Genomic DNA, 24,795 nt, shown 5'->3' with positions numbered 1-24,795 from the left:
ACCGCTCTGGAGCTGTTTGCTCCACTGAACATTCATTCACTTCTCGATATTTTCAAAACACACGACAAAATGTTAAATTCTGTGTTTCTTTGATTTCCTCAGCTGTGACTGTGTGATCTTGTGTGTGTTGTTGTGAGTCACCGGATGCTGTTGTGTATCAGCTGCAGCTCCCTCAGGTGAGTCAGACAGGTGAGTGGCTCCATCCTGTGGATCAGGTTGTGGTTCAGAAGGTCTGAAGGTTCTCAATGACCTGAAACACAAACAGACCTCAGCCTGACACAAAACAACACAAAGAGACACAAGAGAGCTACCAACAACAGTATTTCAGTGTGTTGTTTTCATGTCACAGAGGAAAAGAAACCATAAAATATTCAGACTGAAGAGGCTGAAATCACAGAATTCAGACTGATAACTGGTGATGGAAACAGTCCCTGATGTTTGTTCTGACCTTGAAGCGTTTGTCTCCCGTTGACGACAACAGATTCAGGGATCAAACCAGAGTCAGAGGCTGAACTCCTGTCAGCTTCAGCAGCAGCTCCTCCCTCATGTACCTGATACCTACAGGGGGCGGAGCCACACACCTGTCACTCAGGTGAAGGTTAGAAAACATCAACAGTTCATCAGACACCACTACAGCTGTACCTGGTGATCCTCAGGACTCACCTGAGAGAGCATGGAAACACCTGATCCACAATGGACTACAACTATGGCTGCCTAAGCAGAGACTGGACTACAACTATGGCTGCCTAAGCAGAGACTGGACTACAACTATGGCTGCCTAAGCAGAGACTGGACTACAACATTTCCAAATGTCCTTCATGTAAATCAGGTCAAATATAAATAAAATCTGGTCAGGGGTACCAGGTATCAGAAGGTGTTCATCACCTCTGATCATTCCCATAAAAGGAGGCATCTGACGCATTATTGTCAGTATTATTTATATCTTCAGAATGTGGACGTTTAGACTCACGTTCGATCCTGCTAACTCTCACATGCTAAGCTACCGTACCTTACCTGACCACATGTTAGCATAACCTGACCACATGTTAGCATCACCTGACCAAGTGGAAGTTTTTTTTTTTTTTACCTGGGTTCCGGTGGCGCTGCACTGTGGCGACTCGGGCTTTCACGCTGAGGTTTTAATTTTTTTTAATCTTTTAATCTTTAATTTTCTATACTACTTTTACTTCTTTTTTCCTTCTGATGTTCCCTGAATGATCTGTGTGATTGTGATAAGGACAATTGGTCGCTTCGTTGGCCCTTTTCGATTCGGATCATAACATCCGCCGCTCCAGGCAGCTATGTGGTTCGGATCAACCTCTCTCCTGTGGCAGTTGCTGCTGCTGTTTTGGGCCGTCAGTGAAGCCTTGTGCAAGGGGCTGCTTCACTCATCGCCTCTCCCAGCGGGTGATAGGTTGTGTATTGCCTACTCGAGGGAACTGCTGCTTTCGCTGCAGGGGAAAGGCGACGCGCTACCTAGCGGTCTGCCCCCCGAGTTAATATGGAGGACACCGGCTCCCTCTTCGGGCACCGCTGCCACGAGGAAGAGGCGAAGGAGAGGAAGACGTGGCGGGGCGCGACAGAGACTTCGGAGAAGAGGTAACAAACCACCGCTTCCCTCTATCATTTTGAGCAATGCCCGCTCACTACCTAGTAAAATTGATGAACTGCGCTCCAATTGCCGCTATTGTCATGAGCACAGGGAGTCGTGTCTCATGGTTTTTACTGAATCCTGGCTCCGGCAGGACATTCCGGACAGTTTAATTGGAATTGAGGGTTTTTCGTGTGTACGTGCCGACAGGACTATGGTCTCCGGGAAGACTAAAGGAGGGGGAATCTGTGTGTACATCAAGGAGGCGTGGTGCAAACAGTACACTGTCAGAGAACAATCATGTGACCCGGACCTCGAACTTTTGTGTCTGTCTATGCGCCCGTTCTATCTTCCCCGTGAGTTCGGGAATGTCATTATTATGGCCGCATATGTTCCCCCAAGTGGAAATGCGCACAGAGCTTCCAGCCATTTGATTAGATGTGTTTATGATCAACTGCATCGTACTCCGGGGGCAGCTGTGTTTATACTTGGGGACTTAAACCACTGCCGTTTGGAGGGGTCCCTTCCTGGGTTCTACCAGTACATAAAATGCAGCACTAGGAACGGGAACACGCTGGACAAATGCTTTGGGAACATAAAGGATGCATTTAAGGCCAGAGCACTCCCTTCCCTGGCCAACTCTGACCACGTCACGGTTCATCTTATGCCCACTTACAAGACTGCGCTGAAATCATCCAAACCGGTTCATAAAACTGTGTTACAGTGGTCTGAGGATAGTGTAGAAATACTCAGAGGGTGCTTTGCTTGTACCGACTGGAGCATCTTTCACAATTTGGAAATCAACGAAGCCACAGAGACTATCACAGACTATATAAACTTTTGTGTGGACTCTATTGTCCCTAAAAAGAACATTGTTCACTTTCCTAATAATAAGGGGTACATTACTAGAGAGGTGAAGGCTAGTATCAATAAAAAACGACTAGCCTTTAAGGAAAAGGATAGAGTTGCTTCAGCCTTGGCTCAGAAAGAGCTGAATGTAGTCCTTAGCAAAGCAAGGAGAAGGGAGAAGGAGCGCTTGGAAGGAAGCTTTGATTCTAGGGATAATAAAAAACTTTGGGACTCTATGAAAAAGATTACCGGCATCCACACTAAGAAACAGCATATTACAACAACAAATGATGTGGAATGTGCTAATAATTTGAATAATTTTTTTCTAAGGTTCGAGCAGCAAAATAATCAAAAAAGTAGTTTTAATCAAATAATATGTTCTGGGACGGACTGTGATTTTCCAGAAATCGACCAAAAAAGTGTTCAGTCCGTCTTTAGCAAAGTGTCTTTGAAAACAGCAGCTGGCCCGGATGGCCTATCAGCCTTTGTGTTAAGAAACTGTTCAGAGGAATTATCTGAGGCATGGTTTCCAATTTTTCAGAGCTCAGCCTTGTGTTGTGTTGTCCCACAGCTCTGGAAAATGTCTACTATTATTCCCATTGCAAAAACTGCTGTCCCGGCGTCTTACAAAGATTATAGACCGGTGGCTTTAACGAGCTTGGTCATGAAATGTTTTGAGAAAATAATGGTTGCTAGGCTTAAGGCAGAGGTGTTCACGTCCTTAGATCCATTACAGTTCGCTTACAGGCAGGGATTAAGTACAACTGATGCAATTGTTAGTTTAACACATCTTGTAAGTAAGCACTTGGAGAATACTCATGGCTATGCACGCGTCTTGTTTGCAGACTTCACCTCTGCTTTTGATACGGTCTGTCCATACTTACTTGTGCAAAAGTTGAAAGATCTAAACATAAGTCCATCCTTGATAAAGTGGTTCTTTTCTTTTTTAACTGAGAGGTCACAGCAAGTCAGATTCAACGGCTCCCGGTCTGCTGTTAGGTCCAGCAGCACAGGGGTGCCCCAAGGAGCAGTAAGCTCTCCCATTCTTTTTACACTATATACAAATGATTGCAGGAGTATCCACCCGAACAACAAGATTATGAAGTTCTCCGATGATACAATAATATTAAGCTTACTTACAGTGGACATGTGTCCATCTGCATATTTCAAGGAGGTGGCTTCTTTCCACTCCTGGTGTGAGGATAATCACCTCATTCTAAACTCAGTAAAAACAAAAGAGCTCATTTTTGACCCAAAACGCTTGCTAGATCATGACTCGGTCGTCATTGGTGACAGTGTGATTGAACAAGTGGAGTCTGTGAAGTATCTCGGGGTGCACATCGACCACCTCTTAAAATGGAATGTGCATGTAGTTGAACTTTGTAAAAAACTGTCTCAAAGACTTCACTTTCTTAGAAGGCTCCGGTTGTTTGGCGTGAGCCCTAAAATAATGTCTTGCTTCTACAATGCTGTACTGCAGAGCTTAGTCAGATACTGTATTGTTGCCTGGTTTGGCTCCCTTACTGTTCAGTGTAAAAACAAAATTGAGAGGCTTGTAAAAAGTGCAATGAAAACCATAGGCCTAAGGGATTACCCTTCCCTTCAATCTATCTTTGAATCTTCAGTTCTGGCACAGGCAAAAAGCATCATCAGTCAGCCTTTTCATTTGTTGCATAAAGAATATGAACTCTTGCCTTCAGGGAGGCGCTATCGAGCTGTTAGGCACAAAAGCAACAAATTTAAGTTTTCATTTATTCCAACTTCTGTCGCCTTGCTCAACAATAACAGGTGAGGGGCATTTTTTGGTTGCTCGGGGGTGATGGGTGAGTCACCGTGTTAGAGCAGATATTTATTTGATTCATGTTCTTATGTGTGGCTTGCAATTATCTTGTTAACTACCTCAGCACATGCACTTTGAATGGGCAGCGCAACATAACCTATTATCCAATACTGGCACTTCGAAGGGACATATATAATATAAGTCTCAAACTCTTGTGCAAGCATTTTAATTTGGGAGGTGCAATAATCAGTCTGTCGGGTACTGTTCTGTATTTATAAACTGTTCTTAGAAATCTGCACTTGTACTTTAGGGACGGTGCAATACTCTGGACATTTGTTTTTGTTGTAATAAGGTAGACGAGCTGCTGTTGTCCTTTGCGAATGTATGTGTTTTTTCTCTTCTTTTCATCAGATGTGAGCCCAAGACAAATTTCCCCAAGGGGACAATAAAGTTGATCCTTATCCTTATCCTTATCCTTATTGAAAATAAGAGCAATACACTAAACAATACAATCGACAATACAATGGAAAAGAAAGAAAAACAAAAACACATGCAAGCCCTTCATTCACAACATCACTCACAACATCCCTCCCCTCCCATCCCCCACGCAAAATATTTAGGTTGCAATATCATTATAGACAGCATATAACAATTCGATACCATTTGTAACAGTGCAGAACGTAAACAATAAGAGTCATAACCTGACCAAGTGGAAGGTAGCAGGTTCAAGTCCCACCACTGGCACTTTCTTCTTTGTTTTTTGTCTAAGGTTTTCAAAATTTTTTAAAAGGGTCTGGTCTTGAACCAGCAACCTGCAGCTCCATAGGCAAACCCTTAACTCACTGAACTACAGATCAGATAAAGAAATAAACTCATCGTCCCTTTGAGATCATAGTTTCCAAGTGACCACGTGGGTGGAGCCAAAGGGGTGTCTGGGTGGAGTCAGGGTGGAGAGTAGGAGGGGAGGTGGGTGGCAGCCTCCCCCCACGACCCCCCCCGCCCACCACACCTTCCCTCGGCCGACCAGTTTTTCGAAAATCCGAGTCTCGACGGGTTTTCCCGAGTTTCTTGAGCTTCCACCAGGTCAGAGGCAGAACAAGTTGTCATGAAGAGGTGTTGAAGTCGTTGAGGATGGAGTGACTTTTTACAGCGACTAGAAGGAAGACGACTAGAAGAGCAGGTCTTTAACCAGCATCCCTAAAATCCATGGAGTCGCTCCAGAGAAATGAAGGGAGGTCAACTTTTATCAGCCTCCATCCAGATGTTCAACTTGAGATCTTTACTTTGAGATTTTTAGCACCACAAACCTTTAGGATCACACTTTATGATCATTTATTAGGACTTTAATGGAATCCAGCAGCAGATTTAGTTTTTGTTCACAAACTTTATTCTTGTCGTCGTGGGACTGCAGGATTTAAAACTGTTCCTTCTATTTGACCTCATGTTTATTAGTTTTAGTGCAGAAAGTTATTTTAATTGTCCATTAGTCTGTTAAAAACCAAATAATAAATTGGATTAGTCAAGAGGTTTAAATTTCTACTTTGTCATATTTTAAATATGACAAAAAAATAGAAAAATATAAAAATAAAACGTCTTGAGACAGTTTGACCTGTAATTGGTGTTCTATAAATAAAATTGAATTTAAATTGTATGTATCTTGTAATGTTGGAGGAATTCAGACATATATGTTGGAAAACACATTTTCTTTGTCCATTAATCTGTTGATTGTTTTCTCCACTAATTCATTTCTTGTTTTGGTTTATAAAATGTCAAACCCAAATATATTCAGTTTACTGTCATAAAAACCAAAAAGATTTACATTCATGATGCAGGAATCAGACAGTATTTCACTTTTTATCTTAGTTTAGTCACAAAGATACACTATACTGCCAAAAGTATTCGCTCACCTGCCTTGACTCTCATATGAACATCAGTGACATCCCATTCCTAATCCATAGGGTTCAATATGACGTCGGTCCACCCTTTACAGCTAGAACAGCTTCAACTCTTCTGGGAAGGCTGTCCACAAGGGTTAGGAGTGTGTTTATAGGAATTTCTGACCGTTCTTCCAGAAGCTCATTTGTGAGGTCACACTGATGTTGGACCAGAAGGCCTGGCTGTCAGTCTCTGCTCTAATTCATCCCAAAGGTGTTCTATCGGGCTGAGGTCAGGACTCTGTGCAGGCCAGTCCAGTTCATCCACACCAGACTCTGTCATCCATGTCTTTATGGACCTTGCTTTGTGCTCTGGTGCACAGTCATGTTGGAAGAGGAAGGGGCCAGCTCCAAACTGTTCCCACAAAGTTGGGAGCATGGAATTGTCCAAAATGTCTTGGTATGCTGAAGCATTCAGAGTTCCTTTCACTGGAACTAAGGGGCCAAGCCCAGCTCCTGAAGAACAAGCCCACACCATAATCCCCCCTCCACCAAACTTTACACTTGGCACAATGCAGTCCCACAAGTATGGTTCTCCTGGAAACCGCCAAACCCAGACTGGTCCATCAGATTGCCAGATGGAGAAGCGTGATTGGTCACTCCAGAGAAGGCGTCTCCACTGCTCTAGAGTCCAGTGGTGGCGTGCTTTACACCACTGCATCCCACGCTTTGCATTGCACTTGGTGATGTACGGCTTGGATGCAGCTGCTCAGCCATGGAAACCCATTCCATGAAGCTCTCTGCTGAAGCTCTGTTCTTGAGCTAATCTGAAGACCACATGAAGTTTGAAGGTCTGTAGCCACTGACTCTGCAGAAAGTTGGCCACCTCTTGGCACTATGCTCCTCAGCATCCTCTGACCCGCTCCATCGGTTTACGAGGCCGACCACTTGGTGGATGAGCTGCTGTCGTTCCCACACACTTCCACTTTCTTATAACACAGCTGACAGCTGACTGTGGAATATTTAGGAGCGAGGAAATATCACGACTGGATTTGTTGTACAGGTGGCATCCTATCACAGTTCCACGCTGGAATTCACTGAGCTCCTGAGAGCGACCCATTCTTTCACTAATGTTTGTAAAAGCAGTCTGCATGCCCAGGTGATTGATTTTCTTCACCTGTGGCCATGGAAGTGATTGGAACACCTGATTCTGATTATTTGGATGGTGAGCAAATACTTTAGGCAATATAGTGTAGATGATAATGTGTGAATTGTTGCAGCTTGTGAGCCGTAGAAGGTTTTAATGTTTGGGGCCAAGTGTCAGAAAACATTTAGAAACCAACATCAACAAAACACTCAAAGATTTGAACATCATTAAAGGGAAACTTTTGCATGACAATGTCTAATTAAAGGACATTTATTTCCAACGTAAATGTGTGATATTCATCCTCTGGAGCTTCTCTTCACATCGTCTTCCACCTGGACTGGTTTGGTCGGAGCATGAGCAACAAACATGAAAAACTGCACTTTAACATCAATGAATGACACTGAAGTTTAATCTCTACATAAATGAGACTGAGTCTGGATGTGCTGCTCTGTCATTAACTCCTAAGTTTAAGGAAAGTTCAAACTAAAGAGGACAGTTCAGATCAGACTTGAGAATGAGCTGATTCTGAACAAACATCTCAGACTTTCTGAGCTTCAGCACCTCTAGAAGATATTTGAACAACAAGCAACTCCAGAGATCCAGAAGTTGGAGAGAGTTAGCTTTAGCTGAGCCACAGAACATGTGGGACGCTAACCTAGCAAACATTTCAGACTTTTCTCTGTGAATTCTGAGAAATAATTTCCTATTTAATGACAGAGCTACACATCTGAACTCAGTCTCATTCAAACAGACTAATTCAGTGTCATCCATCCAGATTAAAGAGCAGTTACCCAAAATGTTTGTTGATGAGCTCCAACTAAACCTGTCCAGGTAGAAGGCCACTTTGACAAACAGGAAGTGGAAGATTCCAAGCAGATTTATAGAAGGGGGAACCGGACTGTACTGAGTGTGGTCCAGTATAGAGGGGGGGTGTTTGTGGGTTTTTAAGGCTGATAATGATTATTAGAGAGACATTTGTAGGAGATATTCATTTGCAGTAAATGAAAGTAGTTCAAATCTTGGAGTTGATGGCCAAAGGCTAACTATGATATTTTCTCAGAGACATACTATGAACTGGAACCAGCTTGGTGGACAAGGGGCTCAGTCACTATGACCTCTTTGTTCACTGACTTTCTGACCTTCTTCACCAGGTCTCTGTCTCCACTGCTGTAGCAATCCTTCCTGGCTATCAGAGCTGTCACAGTTTGGTGGTGATCTATGACTGGTTGTTGCTGAAATTTCTGACCTTTTCATTTGGACACACATTTCCTCACAGGAACCAACAGACCGTCTGACCTCAGCAGGAATTTAAAGCAGTGATGAAAGTATATTCTATAGAAAGGAGGAACAAAGCAGAAGGAAGCATCAGTTGAGTAAGAGGTGAAAGGTTCACAAACATTTCTTTAGGTTATTTTGATTCAAATGTTCTATTTGCTGCTGTACACTGTAAATTTCCCAGCTGTGGGATTAATAAAGGTTTAATCTATCCATCTATCTGTCTAGAAAACCAACTGTCTCTCCTGATGGTTTCATCAACACACCATCATGTAACCATGATGAAGTCAGACGGAGGCTGTTTTCCACCTGAACAACCTGACCTTAGACTCAGTATGGCTGCATTAACCAACATGAAGCCTCACAGTCTGAACAGTGGATTTACAACCATTGTGGTTCAAATGTGTAAACTGTGTAGACTCACACATGGAACCAGAATAATTGTACATGTAGAGGAATGTCTGAATGGAGCCTCATACGGCCGCAGCACAGATGTAGAAACTACACATTAGGATTACAGTTACTCTGGTTCATCAGGGGCTCCACCCAGCAGGAAACTCACTGATGGATTTAAGATATTAATAAAATATAATTCACTGTCTGTTGTTGTTTATTGTTTGTAGTATCAGTTCATAAATGTTTGTGTGTAATTATCCTGGGTTCTAGCGTGTATTTCTTTGTTTGGGGTCAATGAAATCAGAGTTTGTGACTTTTCATGAAGAGACTGATCAATACAAGTAGATTTGATGAATGAATGATTATTGAACATAAAATATTCTTGATAAAGGTCTCTAAGGTGGCCCAGATTAAAATAAAAACCTCAGTGGAGCCCCTGATCAATGGTTACACTTTGAATCCTAAAGTGTAGTTTCTACCATCATGTGGTGCATTAGGCTGCACATTTTTACGACATAGAATGATATTTCTACGTACGAGGCTGTTTCCACCACACATTATTACACAACTAGCAGTTCATCTGTCCTCAACTGGTCCTGGCAGGAATTCAATCAAACAGTAGATTCTGCAGAAGAAGGAAGTAAATCAGAAGGGTGGATCAGGATGATTGACGGGGGAAAATTTCACAAACATTTCTGCAGAAAACCGCGGTCACACCTGATGATTTTTCAACACACAGCAGCATGTGTGTCTCCTATATAAAGGCAGCAGACTGTGAGTTAGAACAGCAGCATTCATCCACCAGGTGACTTCATCCAGCCAACCACTGTCTGCAGATACGTAAGTGTTCAACTCCTCACTCATCATCTCCTGCTTCTCTTTATTCTCACTTTACAATGCTTACAGCTCAGCATCTCAATGACTGAATACTGCTCGGTCAAAACAAGTTGGAGCAAATGGAAGCTCTCATTTTGACCTCCATTTTATAGCAGGATCATCTTAGAAGCACCGTTCCTTCAGAGACACAATCATTTTCTACTACAGTCACATTTTAACACTTCCTAATGGAGCTTACACAGGAGCTGTGAAATGCTCAAAGCTGCTTCTACAAGAAATGAAGCTGAACAAGAATCAGAATTCTTCTTCAGACTGTGACTCCTGGATGGATGTAAAACTTTGCTTCATTAAAGTTCCTGTAGATAAAGAATCAGATGATTGGTTTTTCATGGAAGGGTCCCTATTGCTGTTATTATGGCCTGAAGAAGTCAGCTGTTCTCCATGAAATGTGAAGTAATAACATGTGAAATGATTGTATTCACTCATGAATCCTGTCTGTTTATTTGCTGCAGGAAGACAACATGTCCAAGTACATCACCGACCTCCAAGTGTCTCTGAATGAGACTGAGGAGAGTCAGCTCCGTGCTCAAGGCTTCATCAAGTCTGATGTAGATCTGAACAAAGGAGCTGGAGGCAAAAACATCTACCTCTGGTACAAGAGAGGCGACTCTGGAGCCATCACCAGGATCGAGTTTTCCTTCAATGATGACATCAGTGAGGCCCTGAACAAGGCAGGGTACCAGAAGATCCCCAAAAACCTGAGCACCAGAGCAGGTGAGAACCCTGTCTATCTGTGGTTCTTCAAAGGTTCCTCAGAGGACCATGCTCCCATCATGTATCTGGGAGGCTCTTATGATGATGAATCCCAAGACCGAGGCGTCTCAACAGTCAGTGAAGCCCAGAAATCTCACTGTACGACCCTGTCCTGTGATCTGAACCAGGACGCTGGAAGATGTTTGCTCACTCTGTGGCTGATAACACCGTGGCCAACCTACATCTGTGACATCGTCGCCACTGTCAACAACGAGGGAGACCACTACTACTGGTACAACGGTTACATCCGAGTGGGTGTAGACACCAACACAGGAGCAGGAGGGGACTCCATCTACATCTGGTACCGCAAGACCAACAGGCCTGAGGAGGCCATCAGAGACCTGCAGGTCTCCACCAATTATGCAGAGTATGACAACTTCATGAAACAGGGCTACAAGCTGGCAAACATCAATCTGAACAAGGGGACCGGAGGAAACCCAGTGTTTCTGTGGTACAAGAAAGACGGCAGCAGCGACCCTATCAAGGACATCACTGTGATCGCCTTCAACAATACTGATTATAAATGTAGAAATAAGCCTGTTGAAGTCATTCAAAAAAACCTCAACGAAGGAGTCAAAGACGCATCAAAGCTGTTCCTGTGTTACTACCACTGAAGTCACCATGGCGACAGAGCTGAGCATGCTCACTGAGCACAAACCAAAGAATCCAAAATATCTCTGTTGAATCTCTAAGTTTTTCTCCTGTGATGAAACCATGAAATGTGTTCATTCACTGTGATCTCACAAGTTTTATCCCTCAAACATGTAGAATCAGTCAACCTGTGTGTTCTTCATTGATTCTGTTTCTCTTCATTCTGACTTTCTCTGATTCAATAAAGTCTCATCTGCATCTCAAATATCTTTGTCTGCTTATTCAAGCTGTTGAATCAGATCAGATGAACCTCATCAAACTGTATCCAGCTTTAGTCTGTTCTGGGCCCAAATACCCCCCGAGGTAGAACCTGGTCTGGGCTGGTTGATGCCTCCTGCTCCACTTTATACCCCCTTGTGTTTTTACACATAAACCTGGATTTAAATGTCCAACATTTAATAACAACATGAGTTTAAAAACAACAACAAGCTACTGCAGCATGACAGACTAACACCAAATTAAAATAAAATAGTTTTTCAGATTTCACAACCTGGGCAACACTTTTTTATCACCAATAATATTTATGAACCATTTTGTCTGTGTGATACCACAAAACTTAAAATAATAATAATAATAATACTAGATTAGATTTATGTAGTGCTTTTCTATTCAGGCATAATCAAAGCACGTACAATGAATCCATTATTCATTCACTCACACATTCTCACTCTGGTGGTGGTAAACTACATTTGTATTGTGAATAGACAAGAGATTTGTTTTCTGAAATTATCATTTTGTTAGTATTTGTTCTAGTTTTGTAGCTATCAGGTCAGCAGGCCCTGGTATTGATTATTGATCAGTATCTGTTGCAGTCATCTGATGGCCATCTGATGTTTTTTGTTGTGGTTGTTTTTCTGTTTGAGTTTGGAAAAAAGACTGGGGTAGGAGTTAAAAAGACTTATTCTTCATCCTACTCCTGTTCTTGTACATGGGATGTGCGTATTTTGTGCTTTATAAATTGTATCCATTTGTTGATTTTTTTTTAACGCATTACCATGGAAAAGAATAAATGAAATGAAATGTCAGTAAATAAACTGCAGATTCTTTTTGATAGTAAACCACAGAAACCTGGTCTCAGCCTGAGTGAACTCAGGTGAGAGAGGTGTTTAATTGACAAAAATTCCTGTATGCAGTTTTACCATGAGAAAGACCTTCAGATTTTAATTGATGCTTGATTTTTGAAAATGTTCATAAACCCCCGGGCCTTGTTGGTGGTGTAGTTTTATGGACCCCTCTTGGTGATGTGGACATGAATATGTGTTACTGGCAGTTTGTGTGTTTTAGAGTGTGTGTCTATTGGTGTGATTGTTTTAGCATTTGTGTTATTTTAGTGCGTGTTCTTGAGTGTGTGTCACTTGTCAGAATGTTTAAAACTTTAGAGTCACACATTAGAGTCACAGTTATATTATGACAAAAGACATTTACAATATTAATTCATTTTGATTCCTACAACTAATCAAACTAACCCTAACCCTGACTTTCTGGGGCTCCTCAGACTCATTCAGACTCTGCAGGATCTCTGTCCTGAAGGTCACACAGCAAGGATACTAAAAAAAGAAGGAATACTACTGTGATCTACTGATCAAAAGTAGAAACACTATGAAGGCTACTTGGAATAATAAATATTGGAATAAAAATGATAAACAACTCTTTCTAATTATTCTGTGAAAGAAAATTTCAACATTTATGACGAATCTGAAACAGTTCATGAGTTTAATAGATATTTAGTAGATACACACCCTAGACCTGCAGCAAATATACCAAAAAACAATAAAAGACAATGAAAACCTCATCCTGAATAATGTGAACAGGATTTTCCTTGGTAAGGTAGAGAAAGAAGAAATACTAAATATTTTTAAAGGATCCACTGACTGCATGGACATGATATTACTAAAAAATATAATGAATTATTGAGTGAACCATTTCCATAAATCTGCCATGCTTGCAGTGCTGTGGACCCTTCACAGTGGACCAGAGCATCTGGAGGCCTCAGAAGGTCTCTGCTGTTGGAAGAGTTCTGTCTCAAAGCAGGTTCATGAAAGCTGATGGAAGGTTAATGTGAGGCAGGAGAAGGAGAACAAGCAACAGGAACGATGCAGCCTTCAGAGGACGTCAAGAAACGTCCATTCAAGAACTGTGGAGAACCTGACAGGACTGAGGCTGGACTCAGAACATCCAGAACCACCAGACGTCTTAAGGAAAGGAGCTAGAATCGTCACGTTCCTGACATCAGGACACTCCTGGACCAGAGACAGTCAGCAGATCTTACCTGGGCTGAGGACGAACAGAAGCGGCCTGTTCTCAGTGGTCCAAAGTCCTGAATTCTGCTCTTCATCTGGAGATCAAGATCCCAGAGTCTGGATTAAGACTGGATCTCACAATCCATGGAGTCTGAAGGTCAGAGAGGGTTTCTGGAGTCATGTCATCTGCTGGTGTCGGTCCACTGAGTTCTACCAGCTCCAAAGATTTTAGAGTCTTCACGCTTCATCTGCTGACAGGCTTCATGGAAATGCTGGTTTCCTTTACAGTAGCAGCTGATCACAGACACGACTGACAAAGGGTTCGACAGGATATCACCGTGTTTTATAGAACCCAACAGAACCCAGCAGAACCCAGCAGAATCCAACAGAATCCAGCAGAACCCAGCAGAACCCAACAGAATCCAGCAGAACCCAGCAGAACCCAACAGAATCCAGCAGAACCCAGCAGAACTCCATGTGAGGTGTTGTCAAGATGAAGATGAGAAGCAATCGACCCATAAATCCATGTGAGCTGAAGGCTGCTATCAAAGCTAGCTGATCTTCAGTCAGACTCAGCAGGTCCTCAGGATGATCTCCTTCATCACACACTGATGCAGAAATTCATGGTAAAGGAGCAACAAACAAGAAGTGAGTCTACAAATGAAGATACTTTTCACAAGATGGACATTTCTGTCTGCCAAGTTTGTCTTCATGAATGAAACAACATCTCTTGAGATGCTCTAGTATCAGTAGGTCTGCAGGTGGAGGACCATCATCCACTGGGAGGGTCCATGTTTTTACCAGAAGGGGCAGCAGGAGTCGTGATTCTGTGATCTTTGGTTTGTTCACTTACATTGGATAGAAAACATGGACACAAACTGTCCAGATGTTGTTTGGACAGTTGACTTGTTCTGCCTGTGAACTAGTGATGTGTCGTTCGTGAATGAAACGGCTCTTAGAGCCGGATCTTTCAAGTGACCGACGGGAGCCGGCTCCTTATTGGGAGCCATGTTGTTGTTTTTCTCTCTCACTCATGCTCTCTCACTTTTTTTTTCTCTTCAAGCCGGACGTGATTGGTCAACATGTGTTTGCGCTGAGCAGAGGGGGGAGGGGCGGCAGTTACACTCACAGACAGCAGTGGTAGATCAGGAACAGAGCAGGAGGGAGAGAGAGAAAGAGAGCCAGGGGCAACAAGACGAGACATCGATAGAAAGGTAAAGAAAATGAGTGACACCAGGAAAACGAGTAAAATCTGGAACCATTTTAATTTGATTGATAATACAAAGGCAGAGTGTAGAGTCTGCAAGAAAAGAATATCCTACAGAGCCGGCTCCACAAACAACATCCACAGGCATCTGAGAACTGTCCACCCATCAGTGCAATGGTTGAATGTGGTATTAATGAAGGTACCAGTGTGTCTACTGCTGCTGTTGCTGCTGCTGCAGTATCTACAGCATCATGTAGTATGCCGCCACAACCACCAAAACCTCCACCCAGAGCTCTATGACACAGTTTTTGCAGAAGTCTGTGACCACAGCAAGACAGAACTCAATTGATGAAGAACTGGCAAAAATGATTGCCCTTGATTTTCAACCATTTTCAGTTGTGGATGATAAAGGATTCAGGAAGTCTGTTCATGCACTAAATCCAATGTATGCAATTCCAAGCAGGAAAACACTTTCCCAAAAATCATCCCAGGTCTGTATGACACAGAACATACATTACTGCAAGAGAGGGTTAAAAAGCCACAGCAGTCTGTCTAATAACTGACAGCTGGACGTCCCAAACCAGTACATCCTTCTGTCAGTTACGTGTCACTTTATTGAAACTTTAAAATGGTGTTCTGTCTTCTGGACTGTTTTGAGTTCAGCGACAGACACACTGCTGAGAACTTAGCAGTGAATTAAAAAATACATATTTATATACTAAACATATATAAATAAAAACAATATTTTACATTAGTAATTCATTTTGTGCATAATTTCATATTGTTGTTTATAATAAATTAATTAAAGCAACAAAACAACCCGAAGAGCCGCTTGGGAGCCGAAAAAGCCGGCTCTTTACTGAGCCGAGCCAAAAGAGGCGGATCTCTAAAAAGAGCCAGATTTCCCATCACTACTGTGAACACTACATGTCCACAGAACGACTCGTTGATTCTGAGATAGAACATAGACATGTTGAGAAGTCTTTCAGGGGATTTTAAACATCATTAATTTTCTTCTTTCTCTGTTGTTTTAGTTTCCTGACTCCACTCTAGTTTCTGTCATTATGATTTTCACACAAATTTTACTGGTTACACAATAAGACGATCTGTACATTCTGATGTCTCCTACAGCAGTTTGCTGAAGGCCGATTTTTGTTCTTATCAGCAGCTCTTGGCAGGAAGTCGGTTATTCTGCAGAAGAGACTGATAAGTTATAAAGAAACGTTTCTGTAGACATTTCTGAAGAAAACCATCCATCACTCCTTATCACCAGTGTTGGCCACGTTACATTATAAAAGTAATTAGTTATAGTTACTTGTTACTTCTCCAAAAAAGTAACTGTTAGTAATCGAGTTACTCCACTATGAAAGTAACTAGTTACTAGGAAAAGTAAGTATTACGTTACTTTTTCTTTTAAGTTTAAAAACAAAGAATTTGTACCCCCCCCCACCAGAGCGGGTTTCATAAGCCAGGTGCACAGAATGGAACAGCAAAACAGGTACCTGCACAGAGGTTTTAATGTTTATTGCACCTCAACAGACCACAATACAACTGTAATTAAAGTATTTTCTGCAAGCATTTTTCTTCAAGTATTATCAGAAAAGTTAGCACTTTAAATGTGAAGTTCTTTTAACTTGCTGTGGTGTAAATTAAATAAATCAAACTTCCACAACTGAAAAAAAATGAAATTGACTCAGATAGCAAAATATCAAGGTGAAAACAAAAGCCATGAATGGAAATTGAGTTCTGATCCGAAGGTTTGAAATCCTAAAAGAAAAAGAGGTCCGTGGAGTTTCTCTTGTGCTTTTTTGAACAAAGTGCTTTAAACTCTCTAGTGTAAATGAAATAAATAAACCTGAAATAACTTAAAACAACTGTTGGGCACACAAAGCTCCAAGTATTTTCTTCAAAAGAAAAGTAAACAGTTTAGCAAAAGTGCTTTTAAAATAGTACAGAAATGTGTATGAATTTCTTGAACAAGTCCAACCTTACTTCCTAAACATTCATTCCTTCATTTATCTATCCATCCATACACTCCATCCTAACACTCATCTGTCCTTGCATGCATTCATTCATCCCCCCAGCCATTAGCCATTAAACCAGTGATTGTATCTTAAAAGTAGAAGCTTTTCAAACTTTAGGTCAGAGAGCCTCTTTGGAGTGAAGATGAGTTTGCCTAGGCTAAACAGTCTCTCTACGGGAGCACTGGATGGAGGGGCTGCATTGTATTTTAGTGATATTTTCTTTATGAGTGGAAATGCATGAAGAGTCCATCCCTTGTGCTCCTGATTTGAAGTAATCCGCGATTTGACTTTCTGCAGTAGCAGAAGCGTCGTCCTCATCATCAAAGGCAAAGAACTCATCCTCTGCTGTTGAGTCGGTACGTGTTGGTGTGCTGGTGGTACCTGTTTGCTGGTCTTCGCCTCCAGCAATTTTACGGCATTCTACCAGCAGGTTTGCCTTGGCCTTGTCCTTCCTGTTCTGTGCCCGCAGCCAACGGAGTTTGAACCTGGGTAGAGTCACAGCAGCCAACACAGCGCTCTCGCTTTCCAGCACCTCTGCAAATCTTGTTTTTATCGCCTGAAATGACATGTTATGCAAAGAACATATTATACTGACTATCTACAAACACATACATGCACAGAGCATTACGCATTATGGGCTTTATGAAAAAATAATTTTACATTACATTTTTTCCATATTGTATGGATGTATTTATTGTATTTAAATAATAAATACTAGTTCTTACCGTAACAATTTCCTCTGGAAGGTCAATGAGGATTTGCAGGCCACTCTTCAGCTCCAGGGTCTTGAACATCAGTGTCTCCAGTGTGGGTAAGAGAGTGCCGTAGAAACAGTTGTCCTCTCCCTGGAGAATATCTAGGGCTACTGTTAGTGGCTTCATTGCTAGACAGTACTCCCTGAGGAACTGATACTCTCTTTCTGTGATGGCTTTCAAGCCGAACTTGGAGGATATGGTGTTCAGTACTATAGGGACCTCACAGATTCGAGCAAGGGCATCGTAAAAAGAGTTCCATCTTGTAGTACAAGGGACTAGCAACTTCCTTTCAATGACATCATCCACAGTCTCTGCAGCGACTGTTGAACGGCTAGCCTTGCTCCATAAGGCTGTCCATTTTGTCGTAGCACTTCTGTATACTGCTTTTTGTTTCTGGTCTTGACAGAATCCATTTCTCAACATCAGTACATGAAACAAGGTTTAATGTATGAGATGCACATCTCTGATGTGGTGGCAAAGCAATCACAACATCATCATCATCGTTGGCATCACCAACAGTGTTTTCCAAGACCAAGACATTATAAATGTTCATAAAAGTCACCTCATCCTCCTCATCCTCAGAGTCATCCTCCTCGACTGGCTGATGCTTTCTGAAGGCCTTGACGAAATTAGAGCCATTATCCGTGACAGTTATGTTATTTTGAGAGAAATGCCATAGGATGAGTGACTATTAACAAGCTCAGTGGCAATACTGTCATGGGTGTGACGGCCCTTGAATCGTCTGCATGCCAGGGCAGCCTTCCTCCTTTCCATGCTGTCTGGATGTATCCAATGTGCAGTAACGCCCAGATAGCTTTTATTATGCGCAGTCCAGATGTCTGCAGTAGTAGAGACATATTCCAACTGTTCAAATCCTTTTTTGAGCTCGATGTTCATTTTAACATGCTCTTCATCAATGTATTTAGAAAATGTCTTTCTGCATGGCGGATCTGCCCCTCCTCTCCTTGGTATTTTTCGTATGAGGGCTCTGAAGGAGTCTGAATCAGCTGTTGACATCGGCAGCATGTTTTCAACAACATAACGGCCTATCAGTTTGTTAAGTTCCGTCTGTGTCACAAGTTTCTGTGGAGCTGGGGCAGAAAATCCAGCTTTGGCTGCTTGGACGGCTCCGTGTCCTTCGTTGGCTGAGCTCACATTAACAGAACCTGGCCTGCCATCATTAGCGGGTCAACGGTGTTTTTAGCCACTAGCGTAGGAGAAGCGTCTGCAGTCGAAAGGTGCTTCATTAAATTTGAGTTGCTCGTATTGGACGTTGACAAACTCTTTACTCTGGGACGACATAATGTACACTCAACATGTACATTTTCGCCTTTTACCTCGATGAGGTTGAAGTAGTGTCTGTATTTCCATCTTGAAAACGTCGTCTTTCCTCTCAACTCCGGACTGGCCATCTCATCATAGTTTGTGTGTGTGTGTGTGCTGCTATGTGCTGCTGGGTTTGTGTGTAAAGCAGCACCTGCCCACCTGATGTCTCTGGTTGGCTGAACATGAAATCTTACTCTATCTTAGCCAATCATCATTACGAAGGCAGTTATCGCTCCCCTCCCTTCCCACCATCACCAAAGGAGGAAAAAAAAGATAAGTCGGATGACAGCTTCAGTAAAGTACCGCATAAACGGCGTGTTGGTAACAGTAACGGTAGAGAAAGTAATCAGTTAGATTACCCGTTTCTGAAAAAAGTAACGCCGTTATTCCCATCACTCCTTATCACCATCATGTAACATGATGAAGTCAGATGGAGGCTGTTTTCCACCTGAACAACCTGACCTTAGACTCAGTATGGCTGCATTAACCAACATGAAGCCTCACAGTCTGAACAGTGGATTTACAACCATTGTGGTTCAAATGTGTAAACTGTGTAGACTCACACATGGAACCAGAATAATTCTACATGTAGAGGAATGTCTGAATGGAGCCTCATCCTCCACCAGAATCTGATCAAGGTCATAAAAGGTCAACTGTGAGGAAAACCTCACCTCTGGAGAAGAGGATTTGGATTCTTCACGATGACCTTCTGATGTCCCTACCGTCTACATGGGGAGTAATAACTAGTGGAATAAAAATGATAAAGTTAAAAAAAACTCTTCCTTATTATTCTGTGGAAGAAAATGTCAACATTTATGACAAATCTGAAACAGTTCATGAGTTTGATATTTAGTAGATACAGACCCTAGACCTGCAGCAAATACGACATAAAACAATAAAAGACGATGAAAACTTCATCATGAATAATGTGAACAGGATTTTCCTTGGTAAGGTAGAGAAAGAAGAAATACTGAACATTGTTAAAGGATCCACTGACTGCATGGACATGATGTTAGTAAAAAAATATATTGAATTAATGAGTGAACCATTTCCAACTCCACCATCGTGTTTGTGGATGGCAGTGCAGTCGCTGGTGAATGGTGTGAAGAGGGCTGGGCTGAATGCAGCCCTGTGGTGTTCCTGTGCTCAGGACCAGTGTGGAGGATGTCCTGTCTACCATTGTCACCCTCTGAGGCCTGTTGGTGAGGAAGTCCCTGATCCAGTGACACAGCGATGTGGACAGTCCCAGGTTATGGAGCTTCAGCGTCAGTTTGTCCGGGCACACCGTATTAAAAGCTGAACTGAAGTCCACAAACAGCATCCTCACATCGGTGATAGGAAGCTGCAGGTGGGTCAGGGCCGTGTGAAGAGTCATGGAGACCTCATCCTCTGTTGATCCGTTCTGCTTGTAGGTGAACTGATATTTATCCAGACCAGCAGGATGACGTCCTTGATGTGCTTTAGGACGATCCTCTCAAAGCACTTCATAATCAGCAGAGTCAGAGCAACAAGGCGGTAATCATTCAGGCAGATGACAGCTGATTTTTTAGGCACAGGCTCAATGATGGAGGTTTTGAGGCTAACAGGTGTTGTGATATGCATGTTGTTGTGTCGTGCTTCCACCAGAGGGCACTAGGTGCTAACTGAGGAATGTTATGAGGCAGGAAACGCGAAGAAGACGCTTCCTGTAACATGGCGAGATGAATGTAAAGCAACAATGCTAGACTGTTTTATTAAAGTTTGAGCACAAGCTCATTTGTTCATAAAAGTGATATCTCATCATTTTTAACAAGAACAACACAACAGGGACTGTGGCAAGCTGCAAGGACAGGTTGAAAATGTCCAGAAAAACTCCTGCCAGTTGGTCGACACTGCTGAGGACGCCTCATCAGTCCATACCTGTACGGTTCTGGTGGTCGGTCTCGCCCTGCAGATCAGAGGTTTATCGGCTGGGATCAGGTTCACAGAGATGTGATCCGACATGCCCAGGTGTGGTGCATCAAAGCAATAAATAAAATAAAACAGTTACAGGTCAACAAAAGGCCTGTTGAAACGTTTTCAGCTGCCCCATTGAAGCTCCACAGGAGTCCAACGATCTCAGCTGCAGAGGAAGAACATTCCACAGTTTCGGTGTGAGAGATTGGAAAGCACAATCATCGCGCCTTTTACACCTGGAACAAGGGACAGGAAGTAATTTTTGTTGGCCTGACCTGAGAGCTCTGTTTGGGGCGTACGGCTGAAGGAGGTCGGACAGATAGCATGATGATTGGCCACATAAAGCCTTAAAAGTAATCACCAGTATTTTAAAATAAACATGAAAATTGATCAGGAGCCAGTGAGGAGAGGACAGGACCAGCGTGATGTGGGATCGTCGTACTATCCTATCTCCACTCTGGTTTCTGTCATTGTGATTTTCACACGTTTAACTGGTTTTAGAATAAGACAATCTATAGATTCTGCTTTCACCTGCAGCAGATTGCTGAAGGTGGACTTTTGTTCTTATCAACTGCTCTTGGCAACAATTCAGTGAAACTAGTGATGGTAAATTCTGTAGAAATGGGAAACAAAGCAGAAGGGTGGATCAGTTGAATTAGTGATAAGGATAACTTTTCACAAACATTTCTGCAGAAAACTGCGGTCACACCTGATGATTTCACAACACACAGCAGCATGTGTGTCTCCTATATAAAGGCAGCAGACTGTGAGTTAGAACAGCAGCATTCATCCACCAGGTGACTTCATCCAGCCAACCACTGTCTGCAGATACGTAAGTGTTCAACTCCTCACTCATCATCTCCTGCTTCTCTTTATTCTCACTTTACAATGCTTACAGCTCAGCATCTCAATGACTGAATACTGCTCGGTCAAAACAAGTTGGAGCAAATGGAAGCTCTCATTTTGACCTCCATTTTATAGCAGGATCATCTTAGAAGCACCGTTCCTTCAGAGACACAATCATTTTCTACTACATTCACATTTTAACACTTCCTAATGGAGCTTACACAGTAGCTGTGAAATGCTCAAAGCTGCTTCTACAAGAAATGAAGCTGAACAAGAATCAGAATTCTTCTTCAGACTGTGACTCCTGGATGGATGTAAAACTTTGCTTCATTAAAGTTCCTGTAGATAAAGAATCAGATGATTGGTTTTTCATGGAAGGGTCCCTATTGCTGTTATTATGGCCTGAAGAAGTCATCTGTTCTCCATGAAATGTGAAGTAATAACATGTGAAATGACTGCATTCACTCATGAATCCTGTCTGTTTATTTGCTGCAGGAAGACAACATGTCCAAGTACATCACCGACCTCCAAGTGTCTCTGAATGAGAATGAGGAGAGTCAGCTCCGTGCTCAAGGCTTCAAGAAAATTGATGTAAATCTGAACAAAGGTGCTGGAGGGAAAAACATCTACATCTGGTACAAGAGAGGCGACTCTGGAGCCATCACCAGGATCCAGTTGTCCTTCAATGATGACATGAGTAAGGGCCTGAACAAGGCAGGGTACCAGAAGATCCCCAAAAACCTGAGCACCGGAGCAGGAGGTAAAGACCTCTATCTGTGGTTCTTCAAGGGTTCCTCAGAGTACCATGTTCCCATCGTGGACCTGGACGTATCCACAGTCCAGGAAGCCCAGAAGTTTAAATCTGACCATGAGATACTGGCCTGTGATCTGAACCAGGATGCTGGAGGATCTCAGATCTTCCTGTCAGTGAAGAGAGAGAAGGCAACCTACATCTCTGACATCGCCGCCACCATCAACTGGCAAGGAACATTCTACTATTTGTACAACGGTTACACCCTAGCATGGCCAGACACCAATTTATTAGCAGGAGGGGACTACATCGCCCTCTGGTACCGTCAGACCACGAAGCCTGAGGAGGCCATCAAAGACCTGCAGGTCTCCATCAATGACGACGAGTATTACGACTTTATGTTCCAAGATTACAAGCTGGTGAACATCGATCTGAACAAGGGGACCGGAGGAAACTCGGTGTTCCTGTGGTCCAAGAAAGACGACTGCACCTGCTACCCCATCAAGGACGTCAGTGTCATCCCCATCGTTGAAGCTTGGGAGGGTTGGAAGGTCATCCAAAAAAGTCTCAATGAAGGAAACACTTCTCCAGTGAAGCTGTTCCTGTGTTTCCGTGACTGAAGTCACCATGACGACAGAGCTGAGCATGCTCACTGAGCACAAACCAGAGAATCCAAAATATCTCTGTTGAATCTCTAAGTTTTTCTCCTGTGATGAAACCATGAAATGTGTTCAATCACTGTGATCTCACAAGTTTGATCCCTCAAACATGTAGAATCAGTCAACCTGTGTGTTCTTCATTGATTCTGTTTCTCTTCATTCTGACTTTCTCTGATTCAATAAAGTCTCATCTGCATCTCAAATATCTTTGTCTGCTTATTCAAGCTGTTGAATCAGATCAGATGAACCTCATCAAACTGTATCCAGCTTTAGTCTGTTCTGGGCCCAAATACCCCCCGAGGTAGAACCTAGTCTGGGCTGGTTGATGCCTCCTGCTCCACTTTATACCCCCTTGTGTTTTTACACATAAACCTGGATTTAAATGTCCAACATTTAATAACAACATGAGTTTAAAAACAACAACAAGCTACAGCAGCATGACAGACTAACATCAAATTAAAATAAAATAGTTTTTCAGATTTCACAACCTGGGCAACACTTTTTATTACCAATAATATTTATCCCTAACCCTAACCAAACCTCAATTCATACCTGTTCTCTAAAAACAAGTCTTCACCCTCAAACATGGCTGTTTCAAAGTGAGGACCGGCCAAAATGTCCTCACTTTGTAAAAATGTCCTCGCTTTGATAGTTAAATGCAGAAAATGGTCCTCACCATGTAGCAAGTACAAGAACACACACACACACACACACACACACACACACACACACACACACACACACACACACACACACACACACACACACACACACACACACACACACACACACACACACACACACACACACACACACACACACACACACACACAAAATCTCTTTGAAGCCACAATAAACTGGAATGTGAGGCAAACCAGGACTTGGTAAGACCAAGCTAGGAAAGACTAGAGACAGGTTAGGATCAGAGCAATTATTTGTTATAATGTTACACAATAATTATTTGGTGTTCCCTGTCTGCTTACCTGTTTCTGATCTGAGTCAGAACAGGTGAGGCCTGCAGTCGGTCCTCCACAGAGGAATATAATATAATGTAATGTAATATAATAAAATGTAATGTAATACAATACAATATAATGTAACATAATATAATATAATAAAATATAATATAACATCACCATTAAATCCTTTAGTGGATGAAATACTGTGACAGCAGTAAAAATACACAAAGAAGGTCAGAGCGCCACCTGCTGGCTGTCTGACTATTATGGGCTGTCCAGGACCAGGTTCAGTGGAGACATTCTATTGACTGGATGAATGTTTGATCAATAATAATCCTCACATTAATAAACTCCTCTGTCTGATCAATATTAGAGGAAACAGCAGCTGATAAGTCAAATAAAAGCAGAATAAAAGACTAAGCTGAGGGAAATAATGACTCCTAATGTTTGTCCTGAACCTTTAAACAGACTGTGAAGCTGTTAGTTTATCAGAAAAATGACTAAAACTGATGAAGGAATAATGACAGATTCATTTCATTCTCTAGTTTTCATTGATTTCACATCAGTAATATAAAGTGTAGAATAACCATCAAATCACAGCAACAGTCTCAGTTAAATGCTGTCACTTACTGACTTTAATCCAGTATTTACATTTAAAGTGTGAACAGACAGAAGAATAAAAAGTTTAGCACGCTGTAAAACAGTCAGTATTTCAGTAAAACATCACAGTGCAGGATGCTGAGAAAAAGACTTAAAAAGTCCTTCAGTCATTTAAAAAACACTCATTTGATAGTTTAAACACAAGACACTTGTGCTTCAAACAAACAGGATGTGCACTCAGTGAAGGCCTGAGGACCCCAGACCATCACTGTAACACCAG

At 42.3% G+C, this 24,795-nt stretch overlaps 1 protein-coding gene and 1 long non-coding RNA gene across 5 annotated transcripts in view; one reads left to right on the top strand and one right to left on the bottom strand.

Annotated features, from left to right (window-relative positions):
- Positions 1-24,795, bottom strand: part of LOC127534715 (uncharacterized) — a 31,886-nt gene that overhangs the window by 5,652 nt on the left and 1,439 nt on the right. The window contains exons 2-3 of the long non-coding RNA XR_007943072.1: positions 449-558; positions 142-250 (exon numbers count right to left, since the gene is read on the bottom strand). This is a non-coding gene — a long non-coding RNA (uncharacterized LOC127534715). The remainder of the gene's footprint in view (positions 1-141; positions 251-448; positions 559-24,795) is intronic.
- Positions 1,479-23,159, top strand: LOC127534707 (uncharacterized). 4 transcript variants are annotated; one of them, XM_051950603.1, is made up of 2 exons: positions 1,479-1,599; positions 22,042-23,159. In XM_051950603.1, the coding sequence occupies exon 2, from the start codon at positions 22,051-22,053 to the stop codon at positions 22,915-22,917; it is 867 nt and encodes a 288-aa protein (XP_051806563.1). In that variant the 5' UTR covers positions 1,479-1,599; positions 22,042-22,050; the 3' UTR covers positions 22,918-23,159. The 4 variants fall into 4 exon arrangements, with proteins under 4 accessions (XP_051806563.1, XP_051806562.1, XP_051806565.1 ...); XM_051950602.1 differs by lacking the exon at positions 22,042-23,159 and adding an exon at positions 10,262-11,691; XM_051950605.1 differs by lacking the exon at positions 1,479-1,599 and adding an exon at positions 5,807-9,752.

Source organism: Acanthochromis polyacanthus, chromosome 7, assembly GCF_021347895.1.
Source record: "Acanthochromis polyacanthus isolate Apoly-LR-REF ecotype Palm Island chromosome 7, KAUST_Apoly_ChrSc, whole genome shotgun sequence".
In the NCBI taxonomy this organism is placed as follows: Eukaryota; Metazoa; Chordata; class Actinopteri; family Pomacentridae; genus Acanthochromis; species Acanthochromis polyacanthus.
The sequence above is the reverse complement of the archived record's forward strand: the minus strand, read 5'-3'. Positions and strand labels throughout refer to the sequence as shown.

What these genes read in the sequence shown, in the direction of transcription:
- LOC127534707 (XM_051950602.1), top strand. Translation starts at nt 10,271, where the DNA reads ATGTCCAAGTACATCACCGACCTCCAAGTGTCTCTGAATGAGACTGAG.